The sequence below is a fragment of the Lichenostomus cassidix genome, chromosome 9, assembly GCF_008360975.1.
Source record: "Lichenostomus cassidix isolate B80296 chromosome 9, HeHo_3.0, whole genome shotgun sequence".
Lineage (NCBI taxonomy): Eukaryota > Metazoa > Chordata > Aves > Passeriformes > Meliphagidae > Lichenostomus > Lichenostomus cassidix.
In genome coordinates, this window is record NC_139490.1 from 388,666 (window position 1) to 406,299 (window position 17,634).

Consider the following 17,634-nt stretch of genomic DNA (forward strand, 5'->3'; position numbering starts at 1 on the left):
GAACTTGGCAAGAACAAGAAATTTATTTATGAAGCCTGCAGGTATGATGTAAGCAAATATAATAATTTTTAATTGGTACAGTATTAAATCTGTTTCTGGAGTAACTAATGCTCTCTAAAATTCTTTTGGGTTATTCGTGTCAAATCAACTTTGCAGCTGAAGAACTGCTGTTAGATAATTTCTTCCCTTGATAGCACCAAGTCATTATATACAGTAAATGCACAATATTTAACTTAGTAAAGATGAGTTCAGGTGTCTGCTATAAATAATTCTAAGGTGTGTTTGAGTCTGAACAGACGTTCTTTGCAGTGCTGATCCCTGGTGGGTCACCACTGCTCGTGGAGCTGTTTGTGGAAGGCTGTGCATGCTCAGGTGCATGAGTGTCACTCAGCCACGGGTGTTTGTTGGTGGGTGTTCTCCTCCTGCTCAGGCTGGCGACTCCTCAGGAGCATTGTTGGCTGTGGTGCCACCTGTGCAGCCAGCCAGCAGCTGTTGGTGCTGCAGGTGGGCACACTGTGCTCGTGTGTTCTGCAGGCAGGGCTGCACATCTGCTGCTTGCTGCTGTGCTGCTCTTCCATGTCCGCGAGAGCCTTCGACTCCTTGGGGGCTGCAAAGGCCTCTGTGAATTTCAGTCGGAACGATTTGGAAAGGTGGTAGTAGAGAATGGGGTCAAAGCAGAGGTTTGAGACTGCACAGAGCAAGGTGGACTCCTTGGCTTTGAAGAGAGCCTGTTTGAGGGGGCAGCTGGTGATGCTGTCGCTCTGGCTCAGCGTGTAGGGGATGCGCACGGCGTGGTAAGGCACGAAGCACAGCAGGTGCCCAGCTGTCACCAGCAGGATGTGGCTCAGAGCCTTCCTCACACTGCTGTAGCTCTCGCTGTACTTGTGGTGGTGGAGTTGTCTAACAATGAGGAAATTGGAAATCAGGATCATGGCTGAGAAATTCAGGAATATTGCTGTGCAGATGAAATTAGTGAACACGTGCCAGTCTCTCCCAAATTTTGTTTTGAAATCAATGCATCCTACGCCAGGTCTCTCTTCAATGTGTTTGATGGGAATAGCCATGTTAGGCACAGTTATGAGGAGAACCATGGTCCACACAACTGCAGACAAGGTCTTGGCAAACCCAGGCTCCTGAATGCGGTAGATCTTAGAGCTGTGCATCAGCTGGAGACAGCGATCCATGCTCACAAACCCCAAAAATATGATAGATAAATACATGTTCAGGTAGATGAAACAGGCTGTGACTTGGCAGTGGAATATTCTCATATTCCAGGGTGCAATTCCTAGGTCAACAATAATCTTCACTGGCAATGTCAAAGTCAACAAGAAATCTGCAGTGAGGAGGTTGATTAGGTAGATGCTCATACACTTCTGTTTCTGATCCTTCTGTGTGAATGCCCAGAGTGCAAAACAGCTTCCAATAATTCCCATAAGAAAAATCAAGTAGTAAAAATAAGTAAAAGGTTCAATACCTTCATAGATATGACATTCTGAAATGTTGCTTGACATTGTAAACTCCTTGTGAGAGTTGGCTTTGCTGACAGGAGGTATCAAGGACCTACAAAAACAAACAAGAGGATGTCGGTGACATCAGCCTTTTCTTAGCAACAGTAGTTATTTTCTTAGAATTTTGTTTAATTCTATTTTTGTTTAATTAATCAACACTCTTATGTCTTGAGTAGCATCAGACTGCGACACTTCTGTATATTGTACCTAATTTTTATATACAAGAGAACTTCTGCACATATAATTTCCTCTGTAAAATTGTATCCATATTTGTGTCATTGTAAAGCAAAATGATTGCAGATACTCCAGTGGTTTAAGATGTTGGAGACAGCAGTTCATTCCTTGCAGTTGGCTCTCTGCAAGTGTCTCTTGTCCTGAGAACAGGAGCTGGGTTGCACGGGGTGTGGGTGAGGGCAGAGGTGCTGCTGGGCTGAGCTCACTGCTCTGAGGCTCTGGAGTTTCCTGCAGCCTGGCACAGAGCAGCCTGGCATCCCTCAGGGGTCAGGGGGTACCTGGCACACCCAGCTCTGCAGGGCTGTGACCAGGTGACACTGGCCACTGGCACAGCCAAGGGTTTGCCAAATAGCTGAGCCTGACCTCGGGAGTGTTGGCAGTCAGATTTCAGGCTGCACATCCATGGACACCTAAATAGGCTGTAAGAGAGACTGAAACCACCTACCTGTCCTTGTGGCGTGGAGTCTGCTGAGCATTGGTCAGCAAAGGGCTGGTGTCCCTCAGTGGCTGCTCTCCCAGCCCGTGGTGTGTGACCTTCTGCCAAGGCTGCCTTTGCAGGGCTCTGAGAACTTGGTTGTGGTTTTTAAATGAGCTGATTGACGCAGTTCAACCCAGCGTTCAGAGAGCGAAATCACGTGGAAGTTACCCAAAAGAGTGGTGACAGAAAGAAATAAATGGTCACGGAACAGCCCAGAGCTCTCTTTCCTGTTCCTGGGGGAGAGGCATGCAGGGGCTGTTGAGTGACATCAGTGGTTGTTCCTTTGATTTTTTTTCCTAAGTCTGAAACTCTGTTTCCCCCCTTCCCTGCATATATCTTACATTTAAAATCTGTCTGGAATCATATTTTGCAATGTACTTGGTCCTCGTTCATTGTAATATTCCTGCAGGAAATTCTAGGTTCTGGGAATCTCATGTTTGTTTTAGATTTACACCTTAGTTTGCAGATCTGAAGGCACCTAGGGATTCTGCTGATTGGAATGAACATTCTGAACCTTTGGATATTTTCCAAGCACTATTAAAAGTAAAAATTACACACTGGGGAAGTAGGGGAAATATTTTGTTTGTTTGGTTTGTTTGTTTGGTTTTTGGAGCCATGAGAAAAGATCTGACACCATGCTGGGGGTGAAGTACTGACAGCAATACTGAAACTCCAACTGGTGGCTCTTGATTGTAGTTGAAAATCCACAGGAATTTACAAACTCTGCACCAGAGCTTTGCCGAGGAACAGATGAAGAATGTCTGGTTTTACGTTTAGTCATAAACTGAAAGTTCAGACCATATTTGTCAAAATGTTTGCAAAGCTTCATAATCTGTCATGATCCTGTGTCCAGTTGTGAGTAAACATGGACTTATTTTATGGTTTTCTGCTCATGCAAAGCTGATCTTCCTATACTTGTACACTTTTTTTTTAAACCCAAACTTTAGCACTGGCAGTTGTTTCATTCTGTGTGTGTCTGTCAGTTGGTTTTCCCTTTCCTATAGAGTCATTATACTTTTTTCTATACAGTCATTTTACAGGGAACTTTTTCAGGTCTAAAAAGACAAAATGATGGTTCAGTAAACCTTTGCTGCAAATGGTCTGCTCTTTCTGCAGAGGTATTTTGGAAAGAGAACAGATATGGGAATGTGAGTTCCCTGGGTGTGTGAGGAGCTGGCTTGGGGTATCTGAGGTGTGATCCACTGGGAAAGATGTGAAAGGATTAATTTACCCAGTGCTGAAAAACACTGGCCTCAGTTCATCCAGCAAAGCAAGGAGCAAGGCTGAGGAGATGGAACAGAGGCTCGGTTTCACCCTGGTGTTACTTGGGACTTGTCACTCACAGGGTGGGGTTGCAGCAGGATCAGGGGCATGGAAACATTTCTTGACTAGGGAAGATCTTGGAGGAGGATTTTTTCAATGTGAACGAAAGGCTGGAAATGTAGCATCCCTTTTGAACACTGGTGTTGATCACCATCCTTTCCCCTGGTGCCTCATGTAGATTCTTGTCATTCTAATATCAGTAATCTGGTGAGGTGTGAAAAAATTACATAATAGAAATGATTTTTTCAAAGCTTGCAAAACAGTTAAAAAGTTATTCAAATATATTGTGGAAGCATGTTCATCTGTCTATGCCAGTGATCTTTCACAGCCACAATTATGTAAATTTACGTAGGCAAATACCAAGCCCTGCCATGTAGGGAGCTGAATGTTTTTGCCATAAATGACAAAAGCTCTCCCACAAAGCACCAGATTTCCTTTCCCAGTCAGCTGCTTCCCTTGCTTGGAGGGCAGAGCCTGCAGAGCCTCAGTTTGGCAGAGTCAGGCAGCTCCAAAGGAACCATATAAATAACTTTTTCTGTATTTTATTTGACAAACACGACCGGAATGCAGCCTTCTCCTGTAGTTCCTGTGGGCAGGTTCAGGCTGCCAACCTGCAGTCCCACAGTCCAATGGACACCCAGGCTGCCCCAGGTGTGGGGTGCTGCTGCTCCCTGGGATCAGCTGGAACTGCTCTGCCAGAGAGTGGGAAATACATGGTGTTGAATTTGCTCCACAAAGCTGTGGGTGAACCCAGGGGAGGTATCCAGACCTTTAGCTGCAGTACAGTCCTTTGGGATGTGGAATCCTGCTGCTGCTGACCAGTGGTCTTGGATCAAGAGAAGTTACCCACAGCCTTGGAGAAGGTATAAGGACCAAATGTTTAAAAATATTTCACCCTTAGATCTGTTGGGACTAAAACAAAATGCAGTGGCAGAAAGGTGAAGGACATGTTATTTCTGTTCCTATAGCTTCTTTGTTAAGTAAAATGAAGACATTCAGCTTCCAGAGCCACTGTCTGAAAGCTTTAGTGGATACTTTATGCCCTGGTAGTTTTTCCCTGTACAATGATAATTGATTTTCAAAAAAAAGCTGCTCTGAAAAATAAAGTTATAAAAGAGATTATATTTGTATAGAGCAAGTTGGTGGCTTTCAGCTGTTTCCTTGGTACAGACAGAAATGCTTTACTGCTGTGTAAAAAGCATGGGAAAACCAGCAAACCATTCTTTCTGAATTGAAATGTACCAGAGTTCCCAGAGAGCTGTATTTGTGTGTTTCCAGATGGCTCTGTGATGTTCTTTCCTCCTCCTGCACCAGGGAGGGAGTTGCCGCGGTTTGGTGTGGACACATTTCTGCTCATGTAAGTCCAGAGAAGCAGATTGCTGTGGGTTTGGGTCTGTCGGGTGGTCCTTTCAGAGAATCCCCCCCCACCTGGAGCTCCAGAATGTGCTGTTCCAGCTACTGCTCTGTCTGTTTTTGAGATCCAGATGGGTTGGTCACACCCTAATGCAATCACAGCATCAGCTGAAACTGCATGTAATGAATAGATTGGCACATGCAACGATGAGTTTAGACAGAGGAATAGCACCTGGTGTTATGCTGAAATCTGTGTCTGTCTGTTGCTGGTTCTTGTCTGCTCCATTTCTTTGGGACATTTGCATTTATGAATAACTTCTGAAATGTGCATTATCGTAAAGACACAATCCTACATGATGTTTATACTTTCCCGAAGTGTATTTGATCTTCTGGATTTAGTAATTTCAACCTCACTTGAAGCTTTCAGCTTGAGATGCAATTTTTGATACAGCTTTTCTCTAAAGGGGAGGCAGAGGAAAAAATAAATAATGGGGTCAAGGCAGACATTGGCAGCAGACAGCACCAGAGTGAACTCCTTGGCATAGTACAGTGATTTTTGGGACTGGCAGGTGAACCGGGAGCTGGTCTGGCTCAGGGTGTATGGGGTCCTGCAGAGGTGGTAGGGCACAAAGCAAATGACAAACACAAACATGATGGTGAATATGTTCCGGCTGATTTTTCTCTTGGCCACATCTGAGCTCCTCCGGAATTTTTTGTAAGAGCTGTATATTTTTTTGGATATAGAAGTGTAAAATATGATTAGCAGGAAAAAAACAACCCAGAAAATCCCTGTGCAAATATAAGTTGTTGCTTTGTGCCATTGTCTGCCAAGCTCGTTTTTAAGACCTATACATTTTCTGGAGTAACTATCTTTAGTGATTTCATTAGTTAAAATCATATTTGGAAATGACATAATCGTTAATAGTAGCCATATGACTATAGAGACCACCTTGCTGTAGTTAACTGTGTGAACAAAGGAGGTGAACAAAGGCTTTACGATCTTGTAGTATCTGTCAAACCCAATGAGGCCAAAAAAGGTGATCCCGATGTACATATTCATGTAGAACACAACTGCAGAGTATCTGCACACAAACAGGTTGAGCTCTGCAGGTGCAATTTCTGAATCAGCAAGGATTTTGAAAGGAAAGGTCAGGCTCATGAGGAGATCAGCCACAGCGATGTTTTTGAGATAGACAATAAAACTCTTTGTGCTGGAAACGTAGAGGAAGACCCAGGCTGCCAGGGCGTTGAGCGAGAGCCCCGCAAGGAAGATGAAGCAGTAGAGCAGTGGAATGACTGTCGTGGTTATCACCGTGCTGTGGCTGCAGTTGTTTCCTGAAGAGTTGGTGCTGGAGTTGAACATCTTACAGTATCTTCATTCCTAGGGGCAGAGAAAAGAGTATCTCAGTAGGACAGGGTAGTGCTGGGCTTTCTGCTAATTACTCTACATTTTCTGCTCTCACTTCCAAATAAACTCAATGTGCCTCTCAGGAAAGACCACATTCCCACCCTACAGTGTTCCCAGCAGGGAATGCAGAGCATTTTCTGAGTGGTGCCATCTCACTTTCTGGTGATGTTCAAGGGCATGTTGCTGCTTTGAACAGAGGATTCATTTGCTTCTCTGTCTTTAACCACTGCCCTCCAGCCTAGGGCTGCCCCTTTCTGCAGACATGAGCCCATGTGCTGTGAGCTGGGTCTGACCCTCAGTGATCTGGTGACTTGAAGGGTTAATGAGATGTGTTTAAGGACCAGTATTGTTAGCACAGATTCACAGATTCATTCATGAAGCATGAATGACATGAATATTCCTGTTCAAAATGTTCTGTAAAAACACCTCTTCTGTTAGTTAAGTGTGGAGATATCCAGTGTATGCCAATATATCCCAATGCTCCCTTGCAAGGAACTTGCATGTGCAGCTGGCAGAGTTTGTTTTAAGTTTCCAGCAGCTTGGCACACAGCATTGTGTCTGTGTGTTAGTTTGTAATGTGGGAGCTGGAGCTGGCCTCTCAAGTCAGTCAGATTTACGTTTTAAAGGATCTCCAACAAGAAATCACATCTGCTGTCTGCTTTTCTTTGCCAGAATGTTTGTGGGGGTGGATTGTCCTCTGTAGGGAGGGCAGAGCAAATATAGATATAAATATAATGCTGCTGTATTTGGCAAGTGAAACCCTGGGCAGCTGGAAAATATGTGGCCTGGAGCTGGGAAAAAAACCCACCTTGTATTTTAGAAAATAAAGAATTTTATTTTATCCCCAATTCTGAGTCAGTAGCTGATGTCTCTGTGGAGCAGGTTGGAACGTGAATGAAATCTTGTAATAGCTAGAAATAGACATTTTCTCTCAAATAGGTAAAAATGTCTCCTTTGGTGTATTGTTAGGACTCTAGACATATTTTACATTTGATACCAGCAGATTTATCAACTGTCTGGCATTGAGAGGGAGCTGCAGGCCAGCCAGACTCTGGACATCCTTCTGTATCATTGGCATGTCCTTACCTTTCCTCAGTCGCCTGCTGTGGTGCTTTGCTAAGGGTCTAGAGTGCTCTCCATTCTCAGGCACAGTGCCTCTGCTCTTGCTGGCAGACCTGTGGGAGAGACATGGAGCAGTTACATTCCAGCTAAACCCCATCACTGTGTGGGGAAGGCTAGAGGCTCCTGTGTGTCCCCACTGCTGAGCATCACAACTTTGTGTTCAGTCAGTTTTATCTGTTCTTTTTGTCACCTTGTCACACTCAGCTCTTTTTGGAGAGTCTTGTCCTACTCCTGTGAATAGTTCAGCACTGACAGCAAACACTGTTACCTTCCTGCCTGTCCCCTCTGTCAGTCGTGGAGCCCAGGGTGGCTCCTGTGGTGGCTGCTGGAGGGAGGCAGAGGGTGTTAGTGTGAGTATTTCGGAGGGGCATCACAACAGCCTTTTGTGCTCGGGCTGCATGCTTGAATGCTTGGGCCAGCATGAAGTACATTTATTCTGTGTAAATGATGCCAGCTGGTTGTGCAAAACCAGCAAACTTATTTCACCAGATGACCAAGATTGACTGGGTAAAATATAGAAAAGTTCTGAACTCTCTCAGCTTGCAAATCATGTTGTCTTGGCAGAACACACACAAGGGAAGCTGCATAAACCATTAGAAGTGTTCAGCCCCTTCTGAGGTCAGACTCTTGCACTGTCCCCTGTGACTCTTCCACAGTAGCATTAAGGCAATTCTTGACTTCTGTAAGTTGGCTGTCAAGTTTCAAAGTTCACCCTGCTTTACTGAATATAAGAATAATATTTGTAAGTTTAACTGATTAATTATTTTACCCTGAATTTACCAGTGGTTTTATAGTTCTGAGTGCACATTTTAGCTATTTATGGAAACTAATGCTGCTGTTTAATAAATATGTAATGCAGTTACTGGATCAGGAACTAGTGACAGTTGTCACTATCACCAGAAGTCTTTTCTGAACTACAAAATGGAGTTACTCAGCGGAGATGATCATGCCAGATGGTACCTGTGCTGTTAGGAGGAAGCTAGAGAAGGAGGAAGCACAATACACACCACAGCCACTGTGAGTTATGCTGAGTGTGCTAAAAGAAGAATCTTATTTTAAGGTTTTCTCTCTAATGTGGTTGGAATGTTGGTACTGGTGGAAGTTGCAGTGCTGGCCACGCTGGTGTAATCCAGTGGGAAAGCTGCAGTGGGTGTCCCTGTGGGGCAGAAGGGTGGTGAGGCTCAGGAGCAGAGGGTCTGGGAGCTGTGCTGTGCACTGTGGGGTGCTTTCCCCAGGCTGTTGGGGGCCAGGCTGAGGGAAGCCTCCTCCCTTAGACACTGGGACACTGCTCAGCCTGTGTGTGGTCAGGGCTACTCTGACCCTTCTCTTTGTCCCCACAGAGCAGCCCAGCCTGGCAGCCCATGGGGTGCATGGCACGTGGAGACACTCAGGGTCCCTGGCTGGAATTGCTGGTCTCCTCTGGTGCTTGCAGTGGCTGTAGAGATATATTGGTGCATTTGACTTGTTGCAAGTTTGCCAAGAGACTAAAATTTTGTTATTTACTGTTCTTATTATGACATTTGTCATAGGGCAATGTCTGAGTTTAATACTTAAGAGAATAAAAGTAGGCAAAATACACTAATGGGCTATTTTAGCCCCTGAAAGTGGTGTGTTGGGTGGTAGTTTGTCTTAGAATGTAGTGGAGGAAAGTGGGATGAATACTGGAATTAGGATGACAGAAGAAGTAAGTCACATTACCATTGCAGAAAGCAGCAAGGGATCATCTGCTGTGGCATGGGATGTGGCAGTGCCCAGTGCTCCCCTCCTCCTTGGCTGCAGGAGGGTCAGTCAGTGCTGCAGTGACCATCACAGTGTCTTGTCCCTGCCTTCCAGCTCTTGCTTTCTAGACCCCTTAGGTGTGGTGTGTGAGGACAGAGGACACAGAAAACTGTGTCTCTACTCACTGCTCCTTGGGTTCCTCTGACAGTGGCTGAGAATGGATGAGAGTCCTGTGACTGTCACTGAGGCTGTTGGCCCCATGAGGAGCAGTGGCCCTGTGAGCCTGGTGACACTGGGGGTGTTCTGGCTGCAGCTGCAGTTACTATGGGGAAGGACAGGTGGGTGAAAGACTGTGCAGATTAACAGTACATTCCACTTCTGATCCAAAAAGGCAAAATCCAGGATGTTGTGAGGAAGTGACAGTCGGTGACTGCAGTTATTACATCACTTAGATCATCTATGATGTTCTCCTGGCACATGCAATGAACTTCTGGTGCTCTGAAGGACATGGAGAGGAGAGCCAAGAGGTACACAGAGCAGAGCAGATAAAGTTGTGTATTTCCTGTTAAAGCCATGGGCTCCTTTGGACACCTCAAGGGCAGAATTATATTTGTGTCTTCCAAAAACCACCAGTAACTGTTTCATTTCTTCTTACTGTGCAGCAGACTCTGTTCTCTTTTGAAATCTGAAATTTAACAGTTTTGTTTTCCTGATAAGCTAAATTTTTCGTTCTCTTTCTATTCCCGGTTTTTAAACAAGAGTCTGCATTATTTTGAGCAAGCTTTTAGCCTTAAACATTGTAGTCTGTGAAATATCTGTGCAAACCCTGATATTCATATGGAAACTTAGGCAATGCTTTGATCTCTTTGCATATAGCATAATTTTCAGATCTAACTCAAGTACTCAGTTTTTTAAACTAAGCCTCAAAATTACCCCACTGAGAGCCTTCCTAACTCACATCAGTTATTGTGTTGGAATTAGGGAGTGGTGGATGTGAGAGGAAATGTTAGGATCAGGTAAGACTAGTTTAAGAACTGAAATATAATGACAATAATATAAGATTGTAATGAAAAGGAAATTAACAAGGAGAGAGATAAAACCCAGGAAAAAGAAGTGAGGGGCCAGCTGTCCTGCTGTGCCCCTCTGCCCTAGCAGGGCATGAGAAGCTCAAAAGTCCTTGACTTGGTGCAAGCCTTGCTCATCAACAGCTAAACCATCAGGGTGTCATCAACATCATTCTCATCCCAAACCCAAACCCACTTCTGTACCAGCTACTGGGAGAAAATTAACTCTATCCCAGCTAAAACCAGAGCCCCGGGTCAATAAAACATTTTAATGATTATTACTTTCATTGTCCTGGAACTGGGTTTTTAAAAGTGGTAAAATATGGTTCAAAGAAAGAAATTTTTCCCTTTAGTATTATATTTTAATAGTAACATTTGTCATTCAGATATTTTATTTTAAATTATATTTTCTGATGTTTTAAACTATGAGTTTAATATAGTTACATTTCCTCAGTCATAATTTAAAACAAAAGTAGTTGCTTAAGAAAAATATTGTTTTTAAGATAGACGGGAGGAATCGTTGCCTCTGTCTCTGGTGCAGCTGGAGGCTCCTCCGGGGCTCAGCCTCACGGCTAAAATTGTAGTTTCTGTACCTCTTTCTGCAGTTAGTTAGTTACAAGTGCTCCTTTGTGCACTTAGTGGTTTGCAGAACCCGTGAATGTTCACCTTATTTGCCAATTTAAAAAGTAAAATTGCAGTGGCAATTACTTAAAAACACGCGAGGATGTTTGAGAGCGTTGGCAGGGGACAGGAGCAGGGATGGAGAGGTGTCTCACCTGGGCGGAGGTGCGGGACGGCGATGTGCGGAGCCTCTGTGCTGTGCCGCTGACAGGTGAGCGCTTGGCAGCCGCCGGGAGAGAGCCGGGAAGGAGCCGGGAGAGAGCCGGGAAGGAGCCGGGAAGCCTGGGGAGCTGCAGCCGCTGCTGGTGCTGCCCGGCCGGCGCAGGCTGTGCGGAGACTCAGGAGCGCAAAGGGGAAGGGCTGAGGGGCCGAGCTGTGCCGTGTCCAGCTCTGTGCCCTGCCCAGCTATGTGCTGCACCCAGCTCTGTGCCCTGCCCAGCTCTATGCCCTGCCCAGCTGTGTCCTGTCCAGCTGTGTCCCCTGCCCAGCTGTGCACCGCTGCCCAGCTGTATTCAGGCTCTCAGCGCTGCCCCTGTCCCGGGCAATCCCTGCAGGTCAGCCCCGAGCAGCTTTCAGCAGAGACAGAAGTGCAGCTGGCACAGCAGTGAGCCGCCTGAACTGCAGGGCTGCAGTTTGATTTTCCCAAACTGTTCCCAGGGCTGCTGCGACCTTTCCTGTGACGCATCCTGCCCTGGGAGCTGCGGCTCTGTGCAAGGGAGGGCTTGAACTGCAGCCATGGGCTTGCGTGGTGCCTGCTCGGGGTGTGCTCAGGCTGGGACATGGATTCTGGGGATACGTGATGGGTCTTTGCTATCTGGATGTTTCCTCTCTCTTCTTTTTCGTATTATTCTTTTCTTTTAACCTCAAGCTACTTCTTGGCTTCCTCCCTTCCTGTTCCTCCCATAAGTTTTCTGGGAGTCTTTGAAATCAAGCACTGAATTAGTGGAAATGTATGGGAATAGAAAAGGTAGTATCTTCTCTGTGGATGTAGGAAAGGAGTATATGAGATTTGGGGAGATAAACTGAGGTTTAAATGTTCATTTCTAAAAAGTGAAATATGTACTTTGTGTACCTTAGAACTAGTAAACATTTAGTGCAGGACTTGAGCTCTGCTTGACAGTGTGTCACCCAAACCCAGCAGAAAATACACAGCTCCTCATGGACTTTGCTTCTGTGAGGGTTTATTCACGTAGAAGAAGGACCCAAAGGCACAGAGAAATACATGTACCTTCCCCCTGCATGTTGCTGCCATGTCCACATTCTTTACTTGGGGCCATTGTGAGTTACCCTGAACCTCTAGTCACTTCCTTTCCCCAAATTTTGTTGAATATCTCAGTGCAATAAGGGGGTCTCTTGAGAGGCAAAACTGGCTGTATGTTCTTGTGAATGCTCTTGCCCCTCTCTTGATCCTGAGACTCCTAGCTCAGAGCTGTAGTGGTCAATCCATGGCTTTGGGGTGATGGGTTTGGGTGTTGGTTTCATTGACAGTTTCACACCTGGCAGATCAGGCAGAATGGTGCATGAGGCTCCCCTGAAGGCACCTGAGAAGCTTTAGTCTGTCCTGAAGCACCAGAAGCACCAGAGTCCCCTGAAGGCATCAATCAGCCAAACTTTTCTTCTCTTCCCATGCACCCTATGATAATTTCTTGAAGCAAGGATGAGGGGAGTGAGTCAGATAAGGCTTTGGCTTGAAAAATCATTTGCTTTCTGAGGCAGAGTTCAGAAATACAGAGTTAATTCTAAAAAAAAGCCAAATCCTCGACTTTTTTTTTTTTTTTTTTTTTTTTTTAGTGCATCTTCTTTCCAGAAGCAGAGCAGAAGCCTCAACATGCCTTTTGGGACCAAGGTCAGCTTTCAGAGTGTGACCTACAACAAACTTTTGTTCCATTTGTGTCCATATGGAATCCTTGCAGGAGAGGAACAGAAGTGCAGTCTGCCAAGACAAGTGAGTTTGAAAGAAAACCATATAAAATAAAGGGTAGGAGGAACTTCTGGCAAAGCAGAATTGTCCACCAACCTCAATGGAATCTCTCATTCCCATGTTGCGGACATTGCCTGTCTCCCTCTCACTGTGCTTTGATATGATGTATTATTTTTCTGTTTATTTATTTAATTATTTTAGTCTGTTGTAGTTAGTTATTTGGGGTGTCTGATGTCAGTTTCTGTACTTGAAACACAACCTGAGTGCAAGCAAAACAAAACAAAGCATTTAACTTACTGTCAGGTTTGTTACCTAATTTGAACAGTGCATGATCCTGGCAGATTGAGTTGATCAAAAGTTGTGTGTGTGTGTTTGTGTGAGTAGTTTTATACTTTTATACTTCACATGTTCATACTTTGTATTCTGAAGTTCTGTTTTTGTAGGATTTCTTAATGGCATGGCTGTGCTTTTTGGTTTGAAATATCATTCTTGGCTGAGCCTTGTTTGGAATTGTTAAACTAGAACCAAGTGCATCAGTCAGAGAGGTGCCTGCAGTGAGGAAGTGCAGTGTGCACTCTGAGGAGCATGGGGAGCCCCAAAGGAAAGGGCATTGCAGTGTTTTCCAGTGCAAGCTGCCATTCTGTGATGGATTAAATGTTGCAACACAGATAATTTTTTGCAGTGAGAAGTAAGCAGTTGTCCTGGGCAGAGGATTAAGAGCTTTAGGGATGGGTGGGGTGCCTGAGCTCAGTGCACAGCTTCACCCCTTTGGAATGGCTCTGGCCAGCAGGGCAAGCCGAGGGGTTGCTCAGTTGTACAAACATGGGGATTTTTCCAAAATGCCAGCCAAATCAAATGCTTAAGGATCTAAGGATATGGCTGCTGTTTCTGAAGGGATAGAAAGCAGGCAGTGAGCAGAGTTACTAGAAGGCCCTGCACTTTACTGGGCACTTTTGGTGGCTTAAGAGCAAACTGATAATGTATTTTACCTTTAGCCATACAAGTCTGCTTCTTCCTCCAAAATCCCGAATTCCCTACTGCTGCTTGTTTTAATAAAAGAAGCTTTTAACACTTTTGTCTGAGCTCAGGGCCTAAGAAGGGAATCCTTTTGTATGATCCTGCTGATGGACTTCTGTCCCAGAGCTGGAGAATGCAGAGCCAGGGAGGGGAGAACACTGCTGGCATGTCCGAAGCACATCTGGTGACAAAAGGACTGGGGGTGATTTGGTTCTTCACCTGCCTGGTGACAGCAGTGCAGCATGGGCTGGCAGCTTTGCAGTCCTTGGTGACACAAGTGGGGCTGATGGGTTCTGGTTTGTATTTTACATGCAGGATGTTACAGCACCAAGCCACTGCCGTGTGGAAGTGACTAAGCATGTTTTCTGTGCCCTTACCAAACCTGCTAACAGAGCTGTCAGTGCTTCTCGCCCTCCTGAACATCAAATCATGCAGATCACAATGGATCTGTGGCCAAGCTCTGGGAATTACTAAAAGAAGGATGAACAAGACAAATATTTTATTAGTAAAATCCCCCTAGAAGGCTGGCTAATTACAAAAGTATTGCAGGACTTCTGGTTGGGGTTTTTACCCTGTCAAATCTGCCAGCAAATCTTTTCTGCTCAGTTTTGTGTGGGTGATGGGTGGATGTCTGTGCAGCCTCGTGGAACAACCTTCTGAGGCTTTACAAGGATCTGCCTGGAGCTCTGTCCTCAGGCACATGGCCATGTTCAGGTGGCACCACTGCTGCTCCCACACAGATGTTCTGCCTCATGGGTGGCAGGAGGTGCACAGGGGTGCTGAGGGAAGGAATGGTGCTGGACTGTAAAGTAATTTTCCTTGCTTTATCAAAGTAGGCTTTTCTGCAGCCGGTTCTCTTGTCTTTCAGCCACAGACAGCAGTTTTTCTAGTTACACCTTTTTACTTAGAAGAATATCTACATAATTTTTGCAATTTCTCTGGGGTGTCTTTCTTAAAAGACAATTGTGTTTAAAGTACCTCATTTTCTGACTTCAGAGTCACACATTCTACATCTGTAACCTTTTCAGGAAATGGGGAGCTTTTGATTTCCTTTTGCATGCAAGATAAACTTGCCTCGAATATTGCACAAATAACTCCTTTACCTTTTTCTCTTTTTTCTTTCCTTTTTTTCCCAACCTTTTCCTCTACTACCTTTTTCTCATCCTTCCACCATTTCTGGTCACAAGCTTAATATCTGGTCATAAGCTTCTTGATCATAAGCTTAATATCTGTGTCAACACTCAGCATAGATGAGTGAAAAAACTTACCAAATGGTGTCTCTTCTGGGGAGGTGAGGAGGACAAACCCACTGACCTGTCCCTGCAATTCTGTGTTGAATTCTCATCCCCCAGTTAGATGCACAATTGGGGTACCTTTTATACCTTAATGTGCAAAGTTCTGTGGGTGTGACTGTAGTCAAACCTTCCGTTGTTTGTGGGTGCATTGTACAAAATATATGTAGAGGTGGGTGGTGGACTTGATTTACAAAGCATTTCTGGTTAACAGAAACCACAAGACCTCCATCTGGTTTTGTTTGCACCATGGGCTGCATTGCATGTTGAGTTTTGCATTTTCTTCACTGTTTTATGCTTCCAACACTGAGGCACAGCCGGGTGAGTCTGTCTCAGCCATGCTGCTGATCAGTGCTTTCCCTCTGCTTAATCCATCATGGAAGGTTGGTGGTGCCAATGCAGACAGGTTGTTAGAAATTTGTGTGGGTTTAATTTCCTTTTTTAGGATTCCTGTGAAGCTGCACTGGTGGAAAGTCACAGGAAAGGTCATTACTAGAGAAACCACAGAAGTAAAGAGTGTAAAAATGAAGTGACAAAAGTCCTGCACCAGTAGCCATCTGGAGCTGTGTCTGAGAAAAGGTTCAAATTGCATTTCTCCCACAGTAACCCCCTGGCATGGAGAGTTCTGCCTGGGCTATTCAATCAGAGTATGTTAAATATAATTACATTTGAATTACAAACACTGTAATGCAAATCTTCCTGAAAGGAAAAAAAATCCCAAATGCTTGTGAATTGTTAGATTGTTCAGGAATTGCTCCTTGCATTCTTGGATCAGACCTGCTATGGTACTTCCACCAGAATACCATGTTTCCTCTTAAAAAATGGGACTCTGGGACTGCACAGCCACAGTTTATAGCCATGTCTGCCCTGATGTGGCTCTCTGAAATGGTAGTGATAGGTCAGGGGCCGAGACTTTCCCTACAACTGCCTTGTAGCTTTTTCTTTCAAGATGAACTTTTAAAGAGCAAAATTCCATGTCAAATCTGGATAAATTAAATATAGTTATCTGGCATTTGGGGATTGGGCTATTGTTGTATAATTCATTTTTAACCCTGGGAAAATATTTCACAAACAGCTTCTTCAAAGAGCTGTCATGTAAGTGAGTGTGTGTACAAACCAGTGATGGAAGATTATCACAGATACACCCTGTCAAGATAAAGTAAACTGCTTTCAGGGTGATTTTACAGTGAAATGTCTGCATCCAAGTGCTCAGGCTGCAGTGCACAGGCTGATCCTGGCTGGCCTGTGTGCTGGGAGTGCATGGCTGTGTCTGCCCTTCCCAGATTTCATATGGATATCCCACTGTTGGGACTACACTTACCAGAAACTACCCTTTGCTTTATCCCTTTGGCCCCTGGAAAGGGGGAACTATTCAAGCTGTGTGTGGTTGAGTGTGGTTGCTTTGGGAAATAGATATTTTGGCAGAAGGTTCTTATGAGGGATCAGCAGTACTGTCTCTCCTCTCTAGGAGGAAATACCATGAAAATCCATCCTCTAGTTAAGAAATAAGTGAGCAGTGAGAAAGGCAGTGAGTGTGCACCCTGTCGGGAGGTACACAGCACACCAAAGGGATGCAGGTTGTGTTTGCAGCACATCTGGATGAGGTTGCAGCACATCTGGATGAGGTTGCAGCCCACCTGGCTGTGGTTTCAGCCTCCCCTGTGCTGCACCATCAGCTCCACGCCATGCCAGGGCCAATCCCAGACTCTGCACAGCTGCTCTGCTGTCTCCTCACCTGTCTTTAGTGTCCTCTGGCTAGGGACCAACAGGGATATTGCCCCTGAAGTGGCTCTTTGGGCTTTGCTGGGCTTGTGTGGAAAGTTCACCATTCACCTGGGAAAAGGTCACTGTGAATTTACCACAGCAATTATCAGGTACAATTTAACAAGGCATAAACCTTTGGTGATTTGTACTGGTAAAAGGGAGACCAGAAGCAGTCGGTCTTTATTTGTTTTAACCATATAAGACCTAAGAGGAGAGTCTTTGGTTAGGAATGTCTGCATACAGAACTGATGTTCCAGTTCTAAATATTATCATTCCATTTAATTTGGTGCTTGTGAGAATTTAAGCTATGCAACTCAGTCGCCAAAATGGTTCTCTTAATATGGTTTTGTACGTGGATGGACTGCTAAGGGTGCAAGATGGCAGATTTCATCCCAGAACTAGTCTTTGAGGGTGTGTGTGAACAGTTTTCTGCAGAGCTGGTTGGGAAACACAGTTTATCTGTGGAATTTTAGCCATTTAAAGTATTTTTATTTAAAGTAGGATAAATACCCAAAATATCCTGTCTTCCTTTCCAGAAATGCTCTCCCCTGAACAATGTAAGTGGTTTTATAATACTTGGATTAATCCAAATATTATCATACTTACATTTCAACTTCTTAATTATTCATAAACCAAAATCTAAACCTAAATGAACAGTGTTAAAAAAAAATAGAAGAAAGAAACCCTTCTTTCAGTGGAAGACTTTATCAAAGCTGTTCTTACACAGAACTTTATCTTGTTATATTGTTATCTTGTTATCTTGTTATTTGAGTGCTGCATTTTAAGGGTTTTCTTGTCAAGCCCTTTTTT

The 17,634-nt window shown here is 44.6% G+C and overlaps 2 protein-coding genes across 3 annotated transcripts; both read right to left on the reverse strand.

The window, feature by feature from the left end:
• Positions 1 to 4: 4 nt before the first annotated feature.
• Positions 5 to 2,957, reverse strand: GPR171 (G protein-coupled receptor 171). Its single transcript, XM_085068842.1, has 2 exons — positions 2,188 to 2,957; positions 5 to 1,560 (listed from the first exon to the last, which is right to left on the reverse strand). Exon 2 carries the CDS (start codon positions 1,509 to 1,511, stop codon positions 384 to 386), a length of 1,128 nt encoding a protein of 375 aa, XP_084924968.1. The 5' UTR covers positions 1,512 to 1,560; positions 2,188 to 2,957; the 3' UTR covers positions 5 to 383.
• Positions 2,958 to 4,645: 1,688 nt separating this feature from the next.
• P2RY14 (purinergic receptor P2Y14) lies at positions 4,646 to 11,493 on the reverse strand. Of its 2 annotated transcripts, XM_085068850.1 has the most exons (3): positions 10,986 to 11,488; positions 7,391 to 7,479; positions 4,646 to 6,277 (listed from the first exon to the last, which is right to left on the reverse strand). In XM_085068850.1, the coding sequence occupies exon 3, from the start codon at positions 6,257 to 6,259 to the stop codon at positions 5,246 to 5,248; it is 1,014 nt and encodes a 337-aa protein (XP_084924976.1). In that variant the 5' UTR covers positions 6,260 to 6,277; positions 7,391 to 7,479; positions 10,986 to 11,488; the 3' UTR covers positions 4,646 to 5,245. The 2 variants fall into 2 exon arrangements, with proteins under 2 accessions (XP_084924976.1, XP_084924977.1); XM_085068851.1 differs by lacking the exon at positions 7,391 to 7,479 and having other exon boundaries at positions 10,986 to 11,493.
• Positions 11,494 to 17,634: the final 6,141 nt, after the last annotated feature.